General features: G+C 53.0%; 3 protein-coding genes and 1 pseudogene across 4 annotated transcripts; 3 read left to right on the top strand and 1 right to left on the bottom strand.

Annotated features, from left to right (window-relative positions):
* The first annotated feature begins 2,213 nt into the window (after positions 1-2,213).
* On the top strand, positions 2,214-2,851 carry LOC136301096 (feather beta keratin-like; annotated as a pseudogene).
* Positions 2,852-5,843: 2,992 nt separating this feature from the next.
* On the top strand, positions 5,844-6,152 carry LOC136300793 (feather beta keratin-like). Its single transcript, XM_066203429.1, has one exon. It carries the CDS (start codon positions 5,844-5,846, stop codon positions 6,150-6,152), a length of 309 nt encoding a protein of 102 aa, XP_066059526.1.
* Positions 6,153-10,970: 4,818 nt separating this feature from the next.
* Positions 10,971-15,631, top strand: GFUS (GDP-L-fucose synthase). Of its 2 annotated transcripts, none has more exons than XM_066208229.1 (11): positions 10,971-11,076; positions 11,935-12,084; positions 12,997-13,111; positions 13,318-13,446; positions 13,523-13,596; positions 13,797-13,930; positions 14,055-14,119; positions 14,287-14,353; positions 14,425-14,504; positions 14,626-14,725; positions 15,108-15,631. In XM_066208229.1, the coding sequence occupies exons 2-11, from the start codon at positions 11,945-11,947 to the stop codon at positions 15,161-15,163; spliced, it is 960 nt and encodes a 319-aa protein (XP_066064326.1). In that variant the 5' UTR covers positions 10,971-11,076; positions 11,935-11,944; the 3' UTR covers positions 15,164-15,631. The 2 variants fall into 2 exon arrangements, with proteins under 2 accessions (XP_066064326.1, XP_066064372.1); XM_066208275.1 differs by lacking the exon at positions 10,971-11,076 and adding an exon at positions 11,080-11,137.
* Positions 15,595-19,043, bottom strand: LOC136304655 (protein brambleberry-like). Its single transcript, XM_066208165.1, has 11 exons — positions 18,973-19,043; positions 18,616-18,724; positions 18,143-18,227; positions 17,956-18,063; positions 17,716-17,859; positions 17,469-17,639; positions 17,282-17,381; positions 16,636-16,697; positions 16,314-16,423; positions 16,004-16,074; positions 15,595-15,894 (listed from the first exon to the last, which is right to left on the bottom strand). Exons 2-11 carry the CDS (start codon positions 18,703-18,705, stop codon positions 15,768-15,770), a joined length of 1,068 nt encoding a protein of 355 aa, XP_066064262.1. The 5' UTR covers positions 18,706-18,724; positions 18,973-19,043; the 3' UTR covers positions 15,595-15,767.
* Positions 19,044-19,066: the final 23 nt, after the last annotated feature.

Here is a 19,066-nt window from a genome sequence, read left to right on the forward strand (position 1 = left end):
CTCTCTGGGACAAGGCTGACATCATTTGAAGTAAAACTCCACTGTGACCCTGTGGTTTCTTTGTTCTCCATCAGACACTTTCCAGACGCTCAGTCCACAGCATGACCTGGGGGCCAGTGCCATTCCTGCCCACATGCGCAACTTCCCATTTTACACTCTGGAAATTCAGGAGATGCCTTTAACCCCTAGATTCCAGATCCCTCACTGTAACAGGCGGTCCGAAGATCCCTCATCTGCCTCATGACCATCATCAAGGACAGAGACTGAAACCCCTAAAAGGGACTTTAAAATCTCAACACAGGAGTTCTGGCCTGGCTGAGGTGGGATGTTGGCCAAGTGCTGCCTGCAGGTGTGTTCGATGGAAAAACCCAGCACCCATATCGGAACATCAGAATCTGAGCAGAAACAATGAGCAAGTCATGGTGAACTGACTGCGCCTGCTGACTTGTACTGGTTGACACAGTACCTGCTGACGACAAACTTGTTCTGAGTTCTCTAAATGGGCACACTGCAACGATTTCCCCCACCTGTTTGGCCAACTGCCTGTTGCTTCGGAGAGGACTATAAGAACCCCTGAGTTAACCACAGACTTTGTGATCACCCCACTGGAGAAACTCGCGTCTATAGGCATCTTCAAAAGCCTCAGGGACTCGACCTTCCATGTTGGTAGCTATAATCCCCTTCCCCTCTTTTTTTCTGTCTTTCTTACTATTCTCTTTTCTCTCCCCACTATCGCATTTGTTGGCACTAAATAAAGGTGCATTTGTGATTGAATAAACTGAGTTTGTCCCCCGCTGTGTCTTTTGCGCTCTGAGATCCCTAAAACGACCCATCACAAACTCCACTTGTGTGAGCAGATTGTGACACTCACGTAGGTGGAACAGCCAATTGGGACCTCAGACACTCCATCGTCTGCCAACTTGATGAGTGGGCAACTCTCCTACTGCCCACATGGAACAGAAAAGTCCAGGTCCTCACACATGGCAAAGACCAGCCTGACCATCCCGTGATAGTTTGGGATGCCATTTCACAAAACTCCCAGAAACCCAAAACCATGAATTCTACAGTGTGTCCTCACTGATGAAACCCCAGCTCTCTCAATATTGGTCACATCTTCAGTCTCCTTTGACAAGCACCATCAACATCAGACTTTGGTCTCAAATACTCACACTTGAAGGGAAGAATGACAGTGATGGAAGGAACAGCTCTGCATGCACAGCACAGCTGCAAAGGCCAGACCAGCCTGACATGGTGCGATGGAATGGGGCCGCTCTTCACAACACACCCACAAACTAAACCACACAAGTGCCACAAAATGACCTCACTGATGACACCCATAATATTTCTTAGGTTTTTGTTGTATATTCTGGCTTTTCTGACACGCATCTTTCCAAGCCAATGCTCCCAAAGTCCAAGCTGCATTTTAAAGCCGTCGCTAAGCCCAGATGGACACAACCTGAAGAGAAGGACATGACGCTGCAGAGTTGTGCAAAGGAAAACACTCCCCACTTCAGGTCTCGCCAACCCAAGCCAAACAAATCTCATGTTACAATTTCCATTTGGGTACATCTACAGAGTAACAAGGTCAACCCTCTTTTTCTGAAAAATGAATGTCGGCAGTTCCATAAACGGCTCCACAAGTCTTTGTCTTATCCTTCACCAGTTTTCCTTTCTAGGTTTCACTCAGAGCCCAGAAATGGCACCCCAGAGCGTGACCTTGCTGGGCTCAGCACAGATGAGCCCAATGGATGAACCAACACAAGAAATTGGACAGCAGGGGAGGTGTCACGGGGATTGTTTTCCCATAGCCAGCAAGAAAGGCCTGGCATACAGACAGGTTTAGAATAAGGGCAACACGACAGGGAGGGATAAAACGTGATGGAAGGGGACACTCATCATCCCCAGAAGTGCTGCAAATCCCAGATGAGCCTGACATGGCTGTGGGGGAATGAGGACCCTCTCCACAAGACACCCACAAACCACAGCACACCAGGACCATGGGCTGACTTAGCTCATGACACATCACTGCCCTCCCCAAAAAGCATCATCATGAGTAGTGTTTGGTCTCTAACATTTGCATTCAAAAGGTGCCACCAAGGTCAGATGGACAGGGACTCAAAAGTAGGACATGACACTGCAGTGCTTTTGGAAGCAAAACACTCCCCACCTCAGGATTCACCACTCTGAGCCAGCCAGGAAGTGTGGCCTGCAAAATGCCCCAAGGCCATGGGACAAGGCTGTCCCACCACTCCACAACCAGCATAAAAGCCAGACCAGAGCCTCTCTCCCTCACACACTTCTCCTCACGCCTTCTCCTCCTGCTGACAACCAGGTGAGCCTCAAAACCCTGACTCTCCTGCTTCTACACCCCTGACCCCTTTCTGCCAGCAAGCTCAGACACAGCCTCAGCAGCCCTCATGCCTCCCCACAGCCCCACAAAAATTTCCACACTCTCTCACCCTTCTCACAACCCTGCCTCACCCCCCTCTCTTCCAGGACCCTCCACACCACACCCATGGCCTGCAACAACATCTGCACTCCCTGCGGACCCACCCCGCTGGCCAACAGCTGCAACGAGCCCTGTGCCCTGCAATGCCAGGATTCCCGCGTCATCATCAACCCTTCCCCTGTGCTGGTCACCCTGCCAGGACCCATCATGACCTCCTTCCCCCAGAACACCGCCGTCGGATCCAGCTCCTCGGCTGCTGTGGGCAGTGAACTCAGTGCTCAGGGACAGCCCATCTCTGGGGGATTTGGTGGCTTTGGCTATGGCCTTGGCTATGGCCGTGGATTTGGCTACGGCCTGGGAGGCCTGGGCTGCTACGGCAGAAGGGGCGGCTCCATCTGCTAAGGACCATTGCTGCAACAGCTCAGGGCTCTGGCAGCAACTCCCGCCAGCAAAGCACCTCGGCTGACGGTCCCTCTACGTGTACTTGACACCTAATTCCTTCAGCTTTTTCTTTCTCAGCATTTTTTTGCTTCAATAAATTTTTCTTGCAGCACAACTTCAGTTGCGTCCTCCTTTTTTTGAAGTCAAATGGTCTCACACTCTCACCTTGTGCAATTCCAACACTCAAACTCTCTGTGGGATGGAAAAGTTGCAAAGAACATTTCTTAGCAAATATGTCCCAGGCAGCAAGTGACAGAACAAGAGGACACAGTCTCAAGCCGCCTCAAGGGAAATATAGGTTGGATATTAGGAAGAAGTTTTTCAGGGAAAGAGTGATTAAATACCTAAATAGTCTCCCAGGGGAGGTGGTGGAGTCACCATCCCTGGATGTGTTTAAAACAAGACTAGATGTGGCACTCGATGCCATGATCTAGTTGAGGTGTTAGGGCTGGGTTGGACTCGATGATCTTGAAGGTCTTTTCCAACCTACACGTCCTGTGATTCTGTGATTCTGTGTCCCCAGCAGTAACACCCAGCACAGATATGGGAAACAGCGAAGAGGGGGGTCCTTCCAGAACATGACACAAGGCCATCACCTCATACACCAAAGGCTTTGACACAACAATTCTCTCCTGGGCACTGCTCTGCCAAAGTCACTCGGTGCCACCTTGCACTTGAAAAATTCTCTTTCCAGCAGCACCCTTGAGTCCTGCCAGCAAACAGAGGATCAGGAGCATCCACTTGGGCAAGGACTTGGGAGAGAAAGTGCTTCCATCCCCTCTGCTTTAGCAGGCCCAGCAGGAGCAGCATTTCCAGAACTATGGCCACTTCAGTTTTGGAGCTCCCAGGAGAAGGAACCCAACACTTCCTACACTCTGTGAGCACCCACATCCACAAAAAAAAAAAATCTTGCCTCCTTTCTCTATGGAATTCTGTCTCTGCACCCATGCTCTTGCCCCATTCCCTTCATGTGTGCACTGCTGAGATCAGCTGGGCTCCCACATGCTTGTGCCACCTCAGTCCAATCTTTTCTCCTCAGAGCCCCAGCTCTCTCCGTCTCTCCTCCTGCAAAGGTCCACCAGCCCTCCCACTAGATGGTGGTCATCAAGTGGTCTTTGTTCACTCCCCCATTTGTGATTCTTCACCTGTATAGGCCACAGCTGTCCACAGCACCCCACATGGCATCTCACCCAGTGCTCTAAAGAGAGCAAGGGCCACCTCTCCCAACTTCATGGCAACAATTTTCTGAAATCTCTCTTGGACACTGGTGACACCAATTGAAGTAAAGCCCCACTGTAACTTTTTGGACTCTTTGTTCTCCACCAGCACCACAGCCTCCCAGTCAGGAAAGCCACTTTCCACACTCTCAGCTCACAGCATGATGCAGGGCCCAGTGTTATTCCTGTCCAGATGCAGAACTTCACATTTTCCTTGCTTGAACTATGGGAGATTCCTTTAACCCTCAGTCTCCAGGCCCCTCTGACTGACAGAACAGCCAAGTGGGGCCTCAGCCACCCCATCCTCTTCATAGTTTGGGACTGCACTTCACAACACATCCACAAACCTAATACCATGAGTTCTACAGGTTGACCTCACTGATGACACCCCAGCTCTCTCAATATTGGTCACATCTTCAGTCCTCTTTAAAATGCGCTGTCAACACCAGCCTTTGGTCACAAGCACTCACACTTTAAAGGAAGAATGACAGTGATGGAAGGGGCAGATCCTTATGCACAGCACAGCTGCTAAGCCCAGACCAGCCTGACATGGCTCTGATGGAATGGGGCCGCTCTTCACAACACACCCACAAACTAAACGACACAAGTGCCACAAAATGACCTCACTGATGACACCTGTATTTTTCTTAGGCTTTTGTTGTATATTCTGTTTTCGCTGACACACATCTTCCATGCCAATGCTCCCAAATACCAACTCTCACTTTAAAGCCAAGGTCTGATGGACATGGACTCAAGAGCAGGACATGGGGAGGACATGCAGAGTTGTGGGGAGGAAAACACTCCCCATACCATGACTTGCAAAGCTCTGTCAGATGAAACTGGTATTATGATTTCTGTTCAGGTACGTCTAGAGAGTAACATGGAAAATTGATTTCCACAGTTCCATCAACTGCCCCTGATATGTCTTCTTCCCTTTGACCTTCATCAGCTTCGGATGAACCAACACAAGACCTTGGAGCATCCGGGGAGCATCCCTAAATCACAGGATTCGCTTTCCCATCATACAGAGATTATGATGAGAGAATACAGAGAGGTTTAGAAATTTCACAACATGGTAGGGGGACAGAAAATGTGATGGAAGGAGACATCTGTCCCCCCCAGAAGATCTGCAAAGCCCAAACAAGCCTGACAAGGCTGAGGTGGAATGAGGCCCCTCTTCACCACACACCCACAAATGCACAGCACGCCACCACCATGATGATGACATCCCACCTCTCCAAAGCTCTAGCCACGTCTGCAGCCCTCCCAGAAAAACAACAAGAGCCACCTTTGGTCTCTAATACTTGCATTCAAAAGCTGCCGCCGAGGTCATGGCCTCAAGAGTAGGACATGACACTGCAGAGTTGAGGGAAGCTAAACACTCCGCACCTCAGGACTCACCAGGCCTGCAAAATGCCTCAAGGCCATGGGACAAAGTCGTCCCGCCCCTCCACAACCAGCATAAAAGCCGGCCAGAGCCTCTCTCCCTCACACACTTCTCCTGACTACTCCTCCTGTTCCTGCCGACAACAAGGTAAGCCTCAAGCCCCTCACCCTGCTACCCCCGCACCCCTGACTCCTCTCTTCCAGCATGCTCAGCCCCAGCCTCAGCAGCCCTCACACCTCCCCACAGCCTCCACAGTCTCTTGCCTTCCTGACACGTCTCGCCTTCGAACCCTCACACCCACAGCCTTGCCTCACCCAACTCTCTTCCAGGGACCCTCCACACCACACCCATGGCCTGCAACAACATCTGCACTCCCTGCGGACCCACCCCGCTGGCCAACAGCTGCAACGAGCCCTGTGCCCTGCAATGCCAGGATTCCCGCGTCATCATCAACCCTTCCCCTGTGCTGGTCACCCTGCCAGGACCCATCATGACCTCCTTCCCCCAGAGCACCGTCGTTGGATCCACCTCCTCGGCTGCTGTGGGCACTGAACTCAGTGCCCAGGGACAGCCCATCTCTGGGGGATTTGGCTTTGGTCTTGGCTACGGCCTGGGAGGCCTGGGCTGCTACGGCAGAAGGGGTGGCTACATCTGCTGAGGGATTTCAGCACCACTCCTGACACCACCAGCTCAGGGCTCCGGCAGCTAGCTCCTGCCAGCAAAGCACCTCAGCTGATGGTTGCCTTTGAAGCTCACATTGGATCCCTTCCACTCGTTGCTCCTGTCTATTCATTCTTTTGCCTCAATAAAGTTTTCCTGCAGCAAAGCCTCGGATGCCTCTTCGTCTTCTTGTACCAGACTTCTTGCAGCTACACCCAGCACATACTTTGCTACCAGCCTAAGTAGCTGCAGTCTCTGTGACACCATCCTCACTTTTAGAGGTTGCAGGACAACACACAAGAAAGTCCCATTTTCTCGTCCCCCCCTTTCTGTAAGGGCTTTGGCTTAACAGGGTTTCCAGGTCATCACACCCCTTTCTATGAGTTCCTCAGTTGACCCAGGTGATGGTCATTGTTGCATTGTCCATCTGGCTGGACAGCCCCCATTCCACCTCCCTGGGTGTCTCCAGGCCAGGATCTCACCTTTGTTATGAGATCTTCAACTGATCCCTGATGGAGATTTCCCTTTCCCTCCTCACTGCAGGGTCTCATTAAGGGAGCCTCCAGGCCACCCTCCTCCCTGTTCAGGGTCCCTGGATCATCTGTGCTGCTGACCCCAAGCCACCAACCCTTTGCTCTGAGGTCACACAGCATGTCCCCATTATGACTTCACTCCCACCATGTCACTGTGGATTCCTGAGGCACAGCATGGAGACCAGGGAAGAAGGTGCAGGAACAATCCTGTGACCCTGTTGAGAAGATGGTGTCCCTTGTGCCACCTTCCTGCCTCTTTGGCCCCCAATTTTGACTCTCCAACATGGATTTTTGGGTCATAAAGATCTTTGGTCTCTCCAAATTGCTTCTCACCAGTGACGTTCACTCTTTCTTCTCCTTTGATGTGTTTTTTCTTTTTCTCTGTACAAAGGCTCCCGGCAAACAGGTGAGCTCTGGGCTGACACACGAGCTGAAAGTCTCCAGGGCTATTGGCAGCACTAAAATATTCATCAAAAGCAGATTAAAATAACGTCTCTGGAGCAGCTGGAGCCCAGAGAGCCAGAGAACTCCATGCACAGCTGGATTCGGATTTGGTTCAAAGAGGAAGAGTTTGCTGAGGAACAAAGCCCTTCCCTAAAACGAAAACTAAACAGCCCCTGCATCTGAGCTGGGAAAGGAGAGAGGGAATTCATTCAGAACTGTTTGACCTTTTTATTTCTTGGTTTAGTGTAAATAGTGCATTTCCCCTGCTTGCCCTTGAGGCACAAACTTCAGCTCCTCTTAAAGCAAAGTCTAGCCCATAAAAAGACAAATTTAAGTAATCCGTGTTCTTATACTCATTCACCTTGGAGTTCATCCAGCTTGACATCAACACTTGGACTGAAACAAGAGCAGGATTTTGCCTTCCCAAGGTCCTGGGACATGCCCAAGCAGCCAGGCCCAGCGGGATGTCTGCCTCATCCCAAACCTGTGCCAGAGACGCTCTTTTTGGGCACAGTCAGCTCACGTGGGTTCCCAGGAACACTGGGAGGAGGCTGACGTCCACATCCACAGTTCCTTGCGCCCACATTTCCCTCTCCCATCCACCCTGGGAAATCCAGGTCCCTCGGTTTGCCCCCCACCCAGTTCCTCACACTCCTCCAAGGAGACCCTAGGCAGGTGGGATGGCTGGAAGAGGTGGTCATCTCTTCCAGTGTCTCTCCCAATGGGATTCACACCCACTTAGCTCAGAATAACCCCAAACCCCATCACGCAGCAGTGGCAGGTTCATCTCCCTCCTCCAGAGGACTGGACCTGACAAAACCAAATCCACAATGATGGTGGAAAGGACATTCTTGTGTGGCAGCTGCTACCAATCCCATATTAGGGGTTTCTTGGAATATCTGTGGCCATCACCCCCATCCCTATCTTAGTTTTCCCCTCTGTGCTTTTGGATAACTCCCACTGCCAAAGGGCTGCACATTGTGGGGAGCAACTCCCAATCCCTGTGGAAACTGGCACAGGTGGGACAAGGCCTGGAAAAAGGGTCACAGCTGGTGGACTGCTCCCTAAAAAAGAGCCCCAAAGCTGGAATTTTAGTGGGGAAGAGATGAGAGCCCTCTCACCTGGGATCCTGGAGCTTGGCTGCAGACATGAAGCATCACCCTCAGACAGCTTCCACCTGGGATAGGCTGCACCCGGGAATCTCATTCCCATCTGCCCAACTTTCCTACAAGGCACGGGGAGGGCAGAGCAGGGAGTGGGGCTGGACCCAAAACCAGGCCCGTTCCAGAGAAATAGGTCACCCACAAGGAAGCTTCGTTATGGAAATGACACCTCACATGAAGCAGCGGTTCTCTGACAGGATCTGGCCAAGCCACCCAAGCTTTATCTGGCTGGAAGGTCCTGGATGTCCTCTGGATCATGCCACGCAGACGCCCTGCCCAGATGAGCTAATGGGTCTGGCTCTGGGCTTTGATCCTTAAATCCCAAGGCCTTGTTAGATAACATCAGAAGCCTGGGTGATATTTCATTAACAAACGAGTCTGTCCCATGTGGTCACCGCGACTTTACCCCTTTCCCCTGTGATCTTCCCTCATGCTCCAACATTTCTTTGGTAATTAGCCCCAGAATTAGCATATTTAAGCTCAAAATTACTACATTTAATGCAACACTGTGGTTATTCAAGTGCTGTCACAGCAGCTCTTGACTGCACCACCTCCCAGCAATTCCTTGGCTGAAACACGGGTTTATCCCTAATTAGTCTCCCAAAACTTGCAGGAGGCAGCAGGAAGATCCTATCCTCCCACCAGCACGTGGAAAATCTTTGGCTTTTTCTCCCCATCTCTGGGAGTGTTCAAGGCCACATTGGAGCAACCTGGTCTAGTGGAAGGTGTCCCTGCCCATGGCAGGGGGTTGGAATGGGATGACTTTTATTTATGGGAATGATTTTATTCCAACCCAAAACTTCTTATTCCATAATTTTGCCATGGAGGGAGGTGGAAGCGTGGATGCAGCTGGATCTGACTCATCCCAACATCAGCATGAGGTTTCTTCTTGCCAAACCTTTGTGTCTCGTGGAGGATGCAGGACAGACATGGAATTAGCTGGCATGGAGAAGGAGCTTCAGTGTCCATCCCTGGCTCTGTGGGTGAGATCAGCCAGGAAATCCTGGAAAATATCAGGTGGGAACAACACCAAGATTCCTGGGAGTGGGATTTTGAAGCTGGGAAAGGCCTGGAAGGGCTGGGCACATGCTGGGACCCAGCCAGCTGGGAGAGGGGATGGGCACTTCCAGGGGACACAGGCACAAGGTGACATCTTTTAATATGCAAATGACCCTCCCTCAACACCCAGCAAGGAGGTCCCCAAGGATTCAGCCTTCCCTGAGACTTTCCCAAAGGAAAAGGGCACATTTCCAGGTCTCACACAGGAGAAAAAGAATGAAAAACTGCTATTCTATTGCTCCTCAACAGTGGGGCTATCCAGGGCTTTGGTGGGAGGAATGTGGGAATTCTTGGCTTGATCTCCTATAATTTCCGTTTCAAAATTTTAATCTAGTGCAAAGCCCTGCCTTTGCCTCGCAAAAATCCTGAAGGAAGAACCAGCTGGAAGTGGGGGTGGAGGGGGTGCCTTCAAAACCATCCCTCACCCGCAGGAAAGCTCTGCTCATTTTTAATCTCGGCTTAAGTGCATTAAAAGTGATCAAAACATGTTCACATCGAAATCCCTTGTGGAGAGCCCCCTTGGGGGCTGGGGGAATCTGGGAATCCCCTTTCCCTGCAACCCCTTCCATTCCTGCAACCCCTTCCTTGCTTCTGCACCCCTCCCCATGAACCTCCTTAAAAACCCTGCACTTGTCTCCCCTTCCCGTCCACCCTTCCCTGTCCTTGCACCTCCATTCCCTTCCCTGCATCCCCTTTTCCTTCCCCCTGTTATAAATAGATATTATATGATTGGCTTTTCGCAAATATTGAAATGAATACTATATGTGTTATGTTAAAAAGTTATGTTCTATTAATATAGTGGGTTAAAATGTATAAAATATTTAAATGTATTTTATAAAAATGAATGCTATATGTATAAAAATATAGCTTTTATTTTTGCTATTGGCAAAGCTTATACACAGAAGTAAGCTAACAAATATGTAATTATGCTTATAGCTAAACAACCTTAGTTAAGGCTTGCTTAACATCCAGCAAACATATGACAAAAACCCTGCTACTAACATGCCAACTATCAACACCAACTGTCTGTAGAGGGTAAAAACCAAAACCCAAGCTAAAAGTAATTACAAAAACAGAACCAAAAAACATGCATGCTTTAAAAAAGCACACCCCAAAAAACCCGATACTAAAAAGTTCCTGAAATATGAAAACTAGTTCGTAAAGAAGTTTGAATATACAACAAACTAATGCAAGAAAAAAAGCATTTTTAAAAAATCCTCTAAAATAACAACCCGCGCACTTAGCTAAATACCAAATCTCCCAGCCTAGTCATACTTTGCCCTTTTTGTCTCCGAATTGTCTTGTTTTTTAATTAAACCTATTTCTTAAAATTTACCAAAAAAAGTAAACCTCGTTTCTCACACCCCCTTCTTTTTCTCTACACCTCCTTCCCTCCCTCTGCACCTCATTCCCCCACCCGCACGCCCTTCCCTTCCTCTCCATCCCCTTCCCTTATCCTTCTTCCCTTCCCAAAATCCCCTCCCCTGCGCCCGGGCACGGACTACATTTCCCGTCGAGCCAAGCGGCAGTGCCCGGTGACGGCGGCGGAAGACGCCGAGCGCAGCCGAACCCTCACCGGGCCGAGACGAACCGAGTCGAGCGCAGCCGAACCCCCAACGAGCTGACCCGAGTGATCCCGAATCCAGCCGAGCCCCCGCCGAGCCGAGCCGAGAGCAGCCGAACTCAACCGAGCGCAGCCGAGTGGCCCCGAATCCAGCCGAGGGTGAGACGCGCCCCTCACCCCATTAAGGGACATTTTCGGGGACAGGAGCCCCCCCAGGCCGGTGGGGAGGAGAAGCGGGGGGTCCTCAAAGTGGGGGGACAGCACGGTGGGGAGGGCAGGGGGACGGGAGGTTGTGGGTTGGAAGGGGGGACACGCTGCGGGACGGGAGGGGGTGCGGGAAATGCGGGTGCAGGAGTGGGATTTGGGGTGCAGGGGAGGTGGGGGGGAGTTAGGACTGGGTTGAGAGCTGGGATTTGGGGTGCAGTGCTGAGGTTTGAGGGGCAGGGGAGGCGTGGGATGCAATCCTGGGTGCAGACCTGGGATTTGGGGTGCGGGGGAGCTTTAGGTTGCAAACACAGGACTTGGGGTGCAGGGGGAAATTTGGAGTTCAGGGCGAGATCTGGGGTGCAGACCGCGGGTGCAACGGGAGATTTGGGGTACAGAAAGAGATCTAGGATGCAGGGGGGGATTTGGGGTGCAGACATAAGACTCGGGGTTCAGGAGTAGATCTGATGCAGCCCTGAGAAGCAGGGGGAGATTTGGGGTACGGAAGGCGATTTGGGGGTGCAGAAAGAGACTTGGGCACACACCTGGGGGTGCAGGTGCCCCTCCCTTTCCAGAGGCCGGGCAGTGCCACGTGGCAGGTCCAGCCCTGGCCCAGGTGGCCTCCAGCTGAGGAGTTTCAGCCCGGTCACAGCCAAACACGCCCCTTTTTTCCACTCCTCTTTTTTGCCAGAAACGCAGAAATTTTTCCCCCCAAAAACCTGATCTGGGACGTGAGTGATGCGCGTGGGTGCCCAAACCGGGGTGGTCCATCCCGAGGTGATCCCAGCGTGTCCCTCTGGCTTCTCCCTGCAGGGTTTTGGCCATGACGGAGGTGACCAAGCGCATCCTGGTGACAGGTGGCACCGGCTTGGTGGGCAGAGCCATCGAGAAGGTGGTGGCCGATGGAGAGGGGCGGCCAGACGAGGAGTGGATCTTCGTGTCCTCCCGAGACGCTGACTTGACGTGAGTTGGGTTTTTCCTTGGAAAACCCCGGAATTCCCTCTGTCAACCCAAACAAACCCCAAAATTTCCCATCCCAGGATTTGGGATTTTTCTCCTTGGAAACACCCCAGTCTGCTCTGGTGACCCCAAAATTTCCTATCCCTGGATTTGGTTTTTCTTCTGAATCTCCCCAGTCTGCACTGGTGACCCCAAAAGTTCCCATCTCAGGATTGTGTTTTTCCTTGGAAATGCCTCAATTTGCTCTGTCAACCCCACCAAATCCCAAGTTTTCCCATTCCAGTCTTTGATTTTTCCTTCAAAACCCAGTCTGCTCTGCTGACTCTGACAAACCCCAAAATTTCCCACCCCAGGATTTTTTTCCTCTGAATCTCCCCAATCTGCTCTGATGACCCTGAGAATTCCCAATATTTCCCATCCTAGGATTGGGTTTTCCTTGGAATCTCCCCAATCTGCTCTGGTGACCCCAAAATTTCCTATCCCTGGATTTGGGTTTTCCTTTGAAATACCCCAGTCTGCTCCGTCTACCCCATTGAATCCCAGAATTTCCCATCCTAGGATTGGGTTTTTGCTCAAAAACACCCCAATGTGCTCTGTCAACCCCACTGAATCCCACGTTTTCCCATTCCGGGATTTGATTTTTCCTTGGAAACAACCCAATCTGCTTTGTTTGCCCTGACAAACCCCAAAATTTTCCACCCCAGAATTTGGGTTTTCCTTGGAGAGATCCCAATCTGCTCTGCTGACCTCACCCAATCCCAAATTTTCCCATCCCAAGACTGGGTTTTTCCTTAGAAACTCCCAAATCTGCCCCCACCAAACCCCGGCATTTCCTCTCCTAGGATTGGGTTTTTCCTCAGAAACACCTCAATTTGCTCTGCTGACCCCACTGAATCCCAAAATTCCTCGTTCCAGGAGCAGCTCCGAGACCAAAGCCCTGTTTGAGAGGCACAAGCCCACCCACGTCATCCACCTGGCTGCCATGGTCGGAGGCCTCTTCAAAAACCTCCGCTCCAACCTGGATTTTTGGGTGAGCACATCATGGAATTGGCACTGGCGGGATCCCTGTGGGTGCTGCGCTCCCTAAATCGGGATATGGGCACGCAGGGATGTGGCTTTCTCTGCTCCCAGAGTCAAATCAGAGCTCCAGTGGTTTCTGGAGTTACTAATGAGTTGTTGGTGAAGGGATCTGGGGATCCCTGATCCCACGATCCCAATAAATGCCCCCTTTCCCAGAGGACAAACATCCACATCAACGACAACGTCCTGCACTCGGCCCATGAGTCGGGGGTGCAGAAGGTGGTCTCCTGCCTCTCCACCTGCATCTTCCCAGACAAGACCACCTATCCCATCGACGAAACCATGGTGAGAATCCCCATTCCCACACAAAATCCGGGGGAAGTCCCTGCCCTGTTTAATTTATCCACTCTGATATTCCCAGATCCACAACGGGCCACCTCACAGCTCCAACTTCGGCTACTCCTATGCCAAGAGGATGATTGACGTCCAGAACAGGTCAGCCGGGGACGTGGGAGCACCCATTGGTTTTCAAGGCAAGGGGAATCCAGTGGGATTTCCAGGTGGAAGTTGGGGAGATAGATACCTGGGCTCCGCAGGTGAAGGTGCTGCTGGCTGGGGTTTTTTGGGGGGCACATCAGTGCTGGAGGAGGGGGGCTTGACAGCCCACCCACCATCCTTTCCCTGCTCTCATCCAGGGGTTATTCCGAGCAGCACGGCCGACACTTCACCGCCGTCATTCCCACCAACGTCTTTGGGCCGCACGACAACTTCAACATCGAGGACGGCCACGTCCTGCCGGGGCTCATCCACAAGGTCTACCTGGCCAAACGTGAGGGTGGCAGGACTTCCAGGGATTTTCTTCGGGGGAGAAATGAGGGTTTTTTCTCTTTTCCACCTGCTCTGTGGGGTGGTTTAGAGGTGGCTCTGGTGGTCATGGCTCCTTCCTCCCACAGAGTCCGGCTCTGCTCTGACCGTCTGGGGAACGGGCAAGCCCAGGAGACAGTTCATCTATTCCCTGGTAGGTGTGGGAAGCAGGGAATGGGGCTGGAGGACCCACTGGCAGGACCCCAGAGGGGTCTGAACGCCCCTGGCTTGTCCTGGGCCATTCCCAGAGTTGTGTCCCCTTGGGATGGGAGGGCTGGGGGACATCAGTGACCCCTCCAAGAGTTGTCTGCACTTCCACAGGACCTGGCACGACTTTTCCTTTGGGTCCTGCGGGAATACAATGAGGTGGAACCAATAATTTTGTCAGGTAAGCCCTGGCTGCCCCCCAGAAGTCCCCTCTCCATGAGGGAACAGCCATGATCCTTCCCTTCTCCACAGTGGGAGAAGAAGATGAAGTCTCCATCCGGGAAGCGGCAGAGGCCATCGCAGAGGCCATGGAATTCGGGGGAGAGCTCGTTGTATCCTTCACAAAAGGCTAAGCCCCTTTTCCCACCAGCTCCCTTGGGAGATCCCGTGATCCAGAGGATCCTTCCCACCAAAGCAAGACCTGGTTTTCCTCTTTAATCCTTCCCATCCCAGTTTGACACCACCAAGTCCGACGGGCAGTTCAAGAAGACGGCCAGCAATGCCAAGCTCCGGCGGTACCTGCCCGAATTCCAGTTCACACCTTTCAGGAAAGGTGAGATGGGGGAGTCTCTAGGAGACACCGGGGGTCCTACCCAATGCCATCAGCCTTGGTGGCATCAACGTGGTCCATCCTTTCCAGATGAGGAACGAGGGTGGTGAAACACTGGCATGGGTTGCCCAGGGACGTGGTGGTTTCTCCACCCCTGGTCAGGTTGGATGGGGCATGGAGCAACCTGGTCTCTTGGGAGGTGTCTCCTTGCATGGTGGTTGGATAAGAAGACCTAAAGAAGTCCCTTCCAACCCAGCCTATCCCATGATTAAACGCCCCAAACCCATTCCCAGTCCCCAAACCCATCCCATGATTCTATGACCAAAATCCATTCCCCAAATCCATTCCCAATTCCCAAAACCCATCCCGTTTTCTCCCTCCCCAGCCGTGAAGGAAACCTGTGCCTGGTTCAACGCCAACTATGCCAATGCCAGGAAGTGACGGCGCCGGGACTGGCATCATCCTCTTCAACTCAGGGTTGTCCTTTGCTGGGGCAGAGGACGGGGCTGGGGGGGTGACAGTGACATTTCCAAAGTAAAAACAGGAGCCTGGGGAGCAGCTCCCACATTCCTGCCCCACTGCTGGGAGCGGCGCAGGACGCCCAGGGCAGGGGGGAGGAAAGTTGGGGCATCCCAAAAAGATCCCAAATCAAGTGGTAAGACCCAACTGGAGCCATTGCCGTGGCTGTGTCCAAGAGGGTGGTGGCTCTGAGCTGTTAATGAGCTACACTAATTACCTGCAATTAGGTGTAATAAAGGGAAGGCAATCAGGATTCCAGGGCATGGAAATGGCAGCAGGGAATTTGCTGCTGCTCTTGGCACATGGGGATGATCCCACAGCCCCCCCCATCTCACGACAGGAATGGGAAAGACTCCAGCTGTAAATGTGGCATTTATTAAAATATATGCAAATAGCATAAAACTGGTGGGTTAATGAACATCTGCCCTGTACCCACATCCAGTGGCATCCTTAGGGTCCGTGTTCTCCACCAGGATCTGGAATAGCCATAAAAAGGGTTAAAACCCCTCTGGGAGGCGGTAGAAGGTCAAAAATGGGGGGATGAATCCGTGGCCAAGCTACTGCCGGTGGTGTGGATGTGGCAGAATTCCTGCCCGGGAATGGCTTTCTTCCGGCACCGCTGCCCAGCCCTGGTGAGCCCCTGGCATGGGGACCTACAGAGGAGACACACATCAGCACCCCAAGAAGCCACCAGCAGCGAGGTCTCCCCCTGAGGTGACACCAGGCCATGGAGAAGGGACATTCTGGGTGGTTGGTGCTCACATGTTGACCTTTGGGCTGCAGGGTTTGGGCTCCCAGAGCTTCCCAGCATCCATGGCCGGCTCTGCTGTCACCTAGTTTGGGAAGAAGGGGGTTCCTGCAGATGTCCCTTGTTGCCTGGGGTCCCTTGGCCATCCTTCAGGACTCCCACCCCAAATTCCTCTCTTTGTGTCTTGTCCCACACCCAGAGGTGCCACCATGGTGAGGACACCCCAACCTTGGAGGACCTGAACTTCAGGGAGACCCAGCTGGCCCCCAAGAGCAAGTTTTGGGGGACAACACCAACATGGGGACATTCCATCCAGCACCTTACCCTACACAAACTCAGTGTTGTCTTCTGGCCACCAGAGTTGGGTGACACCTGCCCTGCAAATCCAGGAATGTCCTTGGCCACCTCTTGGGGCTGCTCCAGATGTGAGAGCTCTGCAAGAACATGGCAGAGGTGGAGATACCCTCCCAGTGCTCCTGTCCCCAGGTGGAGGATGGGGACACTCTGGGGTGGTAGCACATGCCCTGGCAGAGCTTGGGGACACTCTGGGACAACACATATGTCCCAGCACAGGATGGGAACATGTCAGGGCTTCAGATCTATGTCCTACAGCCACCAGACCTCCCACCTTGTGGGCACCTCTCACCCTGCAGGCAGCTCATCTCCATCCTGTCCAGCTCCTCTTGCAGAAGCTCCATTTCACATTCCCTGTGTGGGAAGAAGGAAAACCGGAATCCCGTGACCTTGGTGGCTTCTGTGTCACCGCCGCAACGGAGACATGGACCTCTGCACACCCTTCTCTGAGCAGAAACAGGTCAGGGAGTTGGAATGAGGTGCCCAAAAGCCATAGGAAAGTCATCAGGATGTGTTCTGTCCTTCCCTGGGGACCTCTGCTAGATGGCTCCAGGATGGGACACCCAGGGATGTGACATCGAGCAGAAACAGGACGTGGAGTTAGGAAGATGTCCAAAAGCCATAGGAAAGCCACCAAGATGTGTCCTGTCCCTTCCTGAGGACTTCTGCCAGAAGGCTCCAGGGTGGGAAATCCAGGATGGGAAATCCAGGATGAGGCACCAAGGATGGGACACCCAGGATGGAACATCTGAGCAGAAATGGGGCAAGGTGTTGGGATGAGGTGTCCAAAAGCCATAGGGAAGCCACCGAGATGTGTCCTGTCCCTTCCTGAGAACTTCTGCCAGATGGCTCCAGGGTGGGAAATCCAGGGTGGGACACCAAGGATGGGACCCAGCAGCTCCCAAGGGTTCCATGCCACCCCCTCAACCATCTCCTACCTCTCTGGGGTGGAGGTGAGCCGGTACCGGGGCTCTTCCCGGGGAACCACTGGCCGGATCCTTCCAGCAACACGACGCACAGATGCCACCAGCCAATGCCCTGTGGGAAAACAAGAGGGTGGGAGAGGACAGAGCCCCCCCCAAGGGTGGTGTGTCCCCAACCAGGTGTCCCCACACTTGTCCCCACCTGCCACAGCAAGGACCAGGAGGGTGGAGATTCCTGGGATGCCGAGGGTGCTGGAAGCGAGGAAGATGAGGAGAAGGATGGCCCGGAATGATGCCGGAACCAGTGGGAGAAACAGGAGCAGGAAGTATGAGCTGTGTGGGATGCAGGAGGAGGTGGCACTTTGGCTCTGACCTGCGTGAGGGGAAGAAGAGGCTGCTGTTGGCACCCACCAGCTCCCATGGATCCTCCAGCAGCCATTCCCGCTCACCATCCAGGTCAGGGATGGCTTTGAGGTGCTCCAGGTGCTTTTCCAGATGGCTTTGTGCATCTTCCAAGGCTGTCAGCATCAGCTCCAGGCTCTGGTTGACCCTCTGCAGCTTCTCCATCACCTCCTGAAGGACCAGGATGCTCTCTGCATATGGAAAAGGTGGATACAGCAGTGGGATGAGCCAGGGAAGATGCACCCAGGTGTGAAAAAAGCTGGGAATGGGATTTGCTGCGTTCCCACCTGGTTGGGGATGAACATCCTGAGTCCTTTCCTGCTCCTGATGGAATTTGAATGGGACAACCTGGTGTCCTCCCCGGAGCTCTGCAGCCCCACGGCTGCTCACATTCCCTGTGGGGAGGGAAAAGAGGTTGGATCGGTCCCGAAGTGGGATATGGGAATGTTGCAGCATCCCAGCCCCGGCTTGTACCCATCTGGTGGATGATGTTCTGCATGAGCTGCACCACGGGGGTCTCATCCAGCGCCGACCTCATCCAGGTCTCCCAGAGCTCCTCCTGAGGTGAAAATTTGGGGGGTGATGATTGGGGGAATGCTTTTTCTCCCCATGGACATCCCCAAAATGAGCCCTTGGCACCCCTGGGTGCTCCCAGCACAGGATGGGGGGGACAGAGGAGTTTGGGGATGTAAAATATGGAAGAAGGTGTGAACTCACCCTAGAATTTGGCCTTCACCCCCCAAAAACCATCCCTACACCAAGCAAAGAGGCTGTCCAGGTTGGGGAATCCCAGAATCCCAATTTCCCAGCTGGGGAGAGTCCCAAAGCCAGCAGACAGTAACAGGAGTCCAGGTGTGACATCTCCCAGGATGTGCCTTCATCCTGGAACTGGCTGTCACCCGTGGTTGTCCTGTGGGGGGAACCCCAGCTCTGGGGGTGGTCCCCACCTTCTCTGGGGGGGCAGCAAGGCCCAGCCACCGCAAAAACCCAGCAGTTGCGCAGAGGAGCAGCATAGCCCAGGAGCTCCGGAGCAGCATGATGGGAATGGAAGTGGTCCTGTGGGAAAAAGAGGGTGGGGAGAAGCCCCCCATACTCATGGATAAATTCATGGATAAATTATAGGACCGCCCCTCCCCAAATTTCGGGGACCCACGCCACTAAGAGGACCTCCCATAGTCCCAGGGATGCCGGTGGGTGAGGGTACTGTGGGAAGAAGAGGGCGAGGAGCACCCTGGAGTGGGAAGCAGCTCCCACATCCACGGACAAATTAGGGGACACCCCCTCGGCGAGTACCCCCCACAAACCCGTGGATGCCGGTGGGCAGGGGACCCGTGGGCGGAGGAGAGTGGGGAGCACCTCCCACATCCACGGACAACTTCGGGGACCTCCCCGACGCCA

This window comes from Chamaea fasciata, unplaced genomic scaffold, assembly GCF_029207755.1.
Source record: "Chamaea fasciata isolate MVZ Bird 193981 ecotype frontalis unplaced genomic scaffold, bChaFas1.0.hap1 SCAF_1, whole genome shotgun sequence".
NCBI classification, from domain to species: domain Eukaryota; kingdom Metazoa; phylum Chordata; class Aves; order Passeriformes; family Sylviidae; genus Chamaea; species Chamaea fasciata.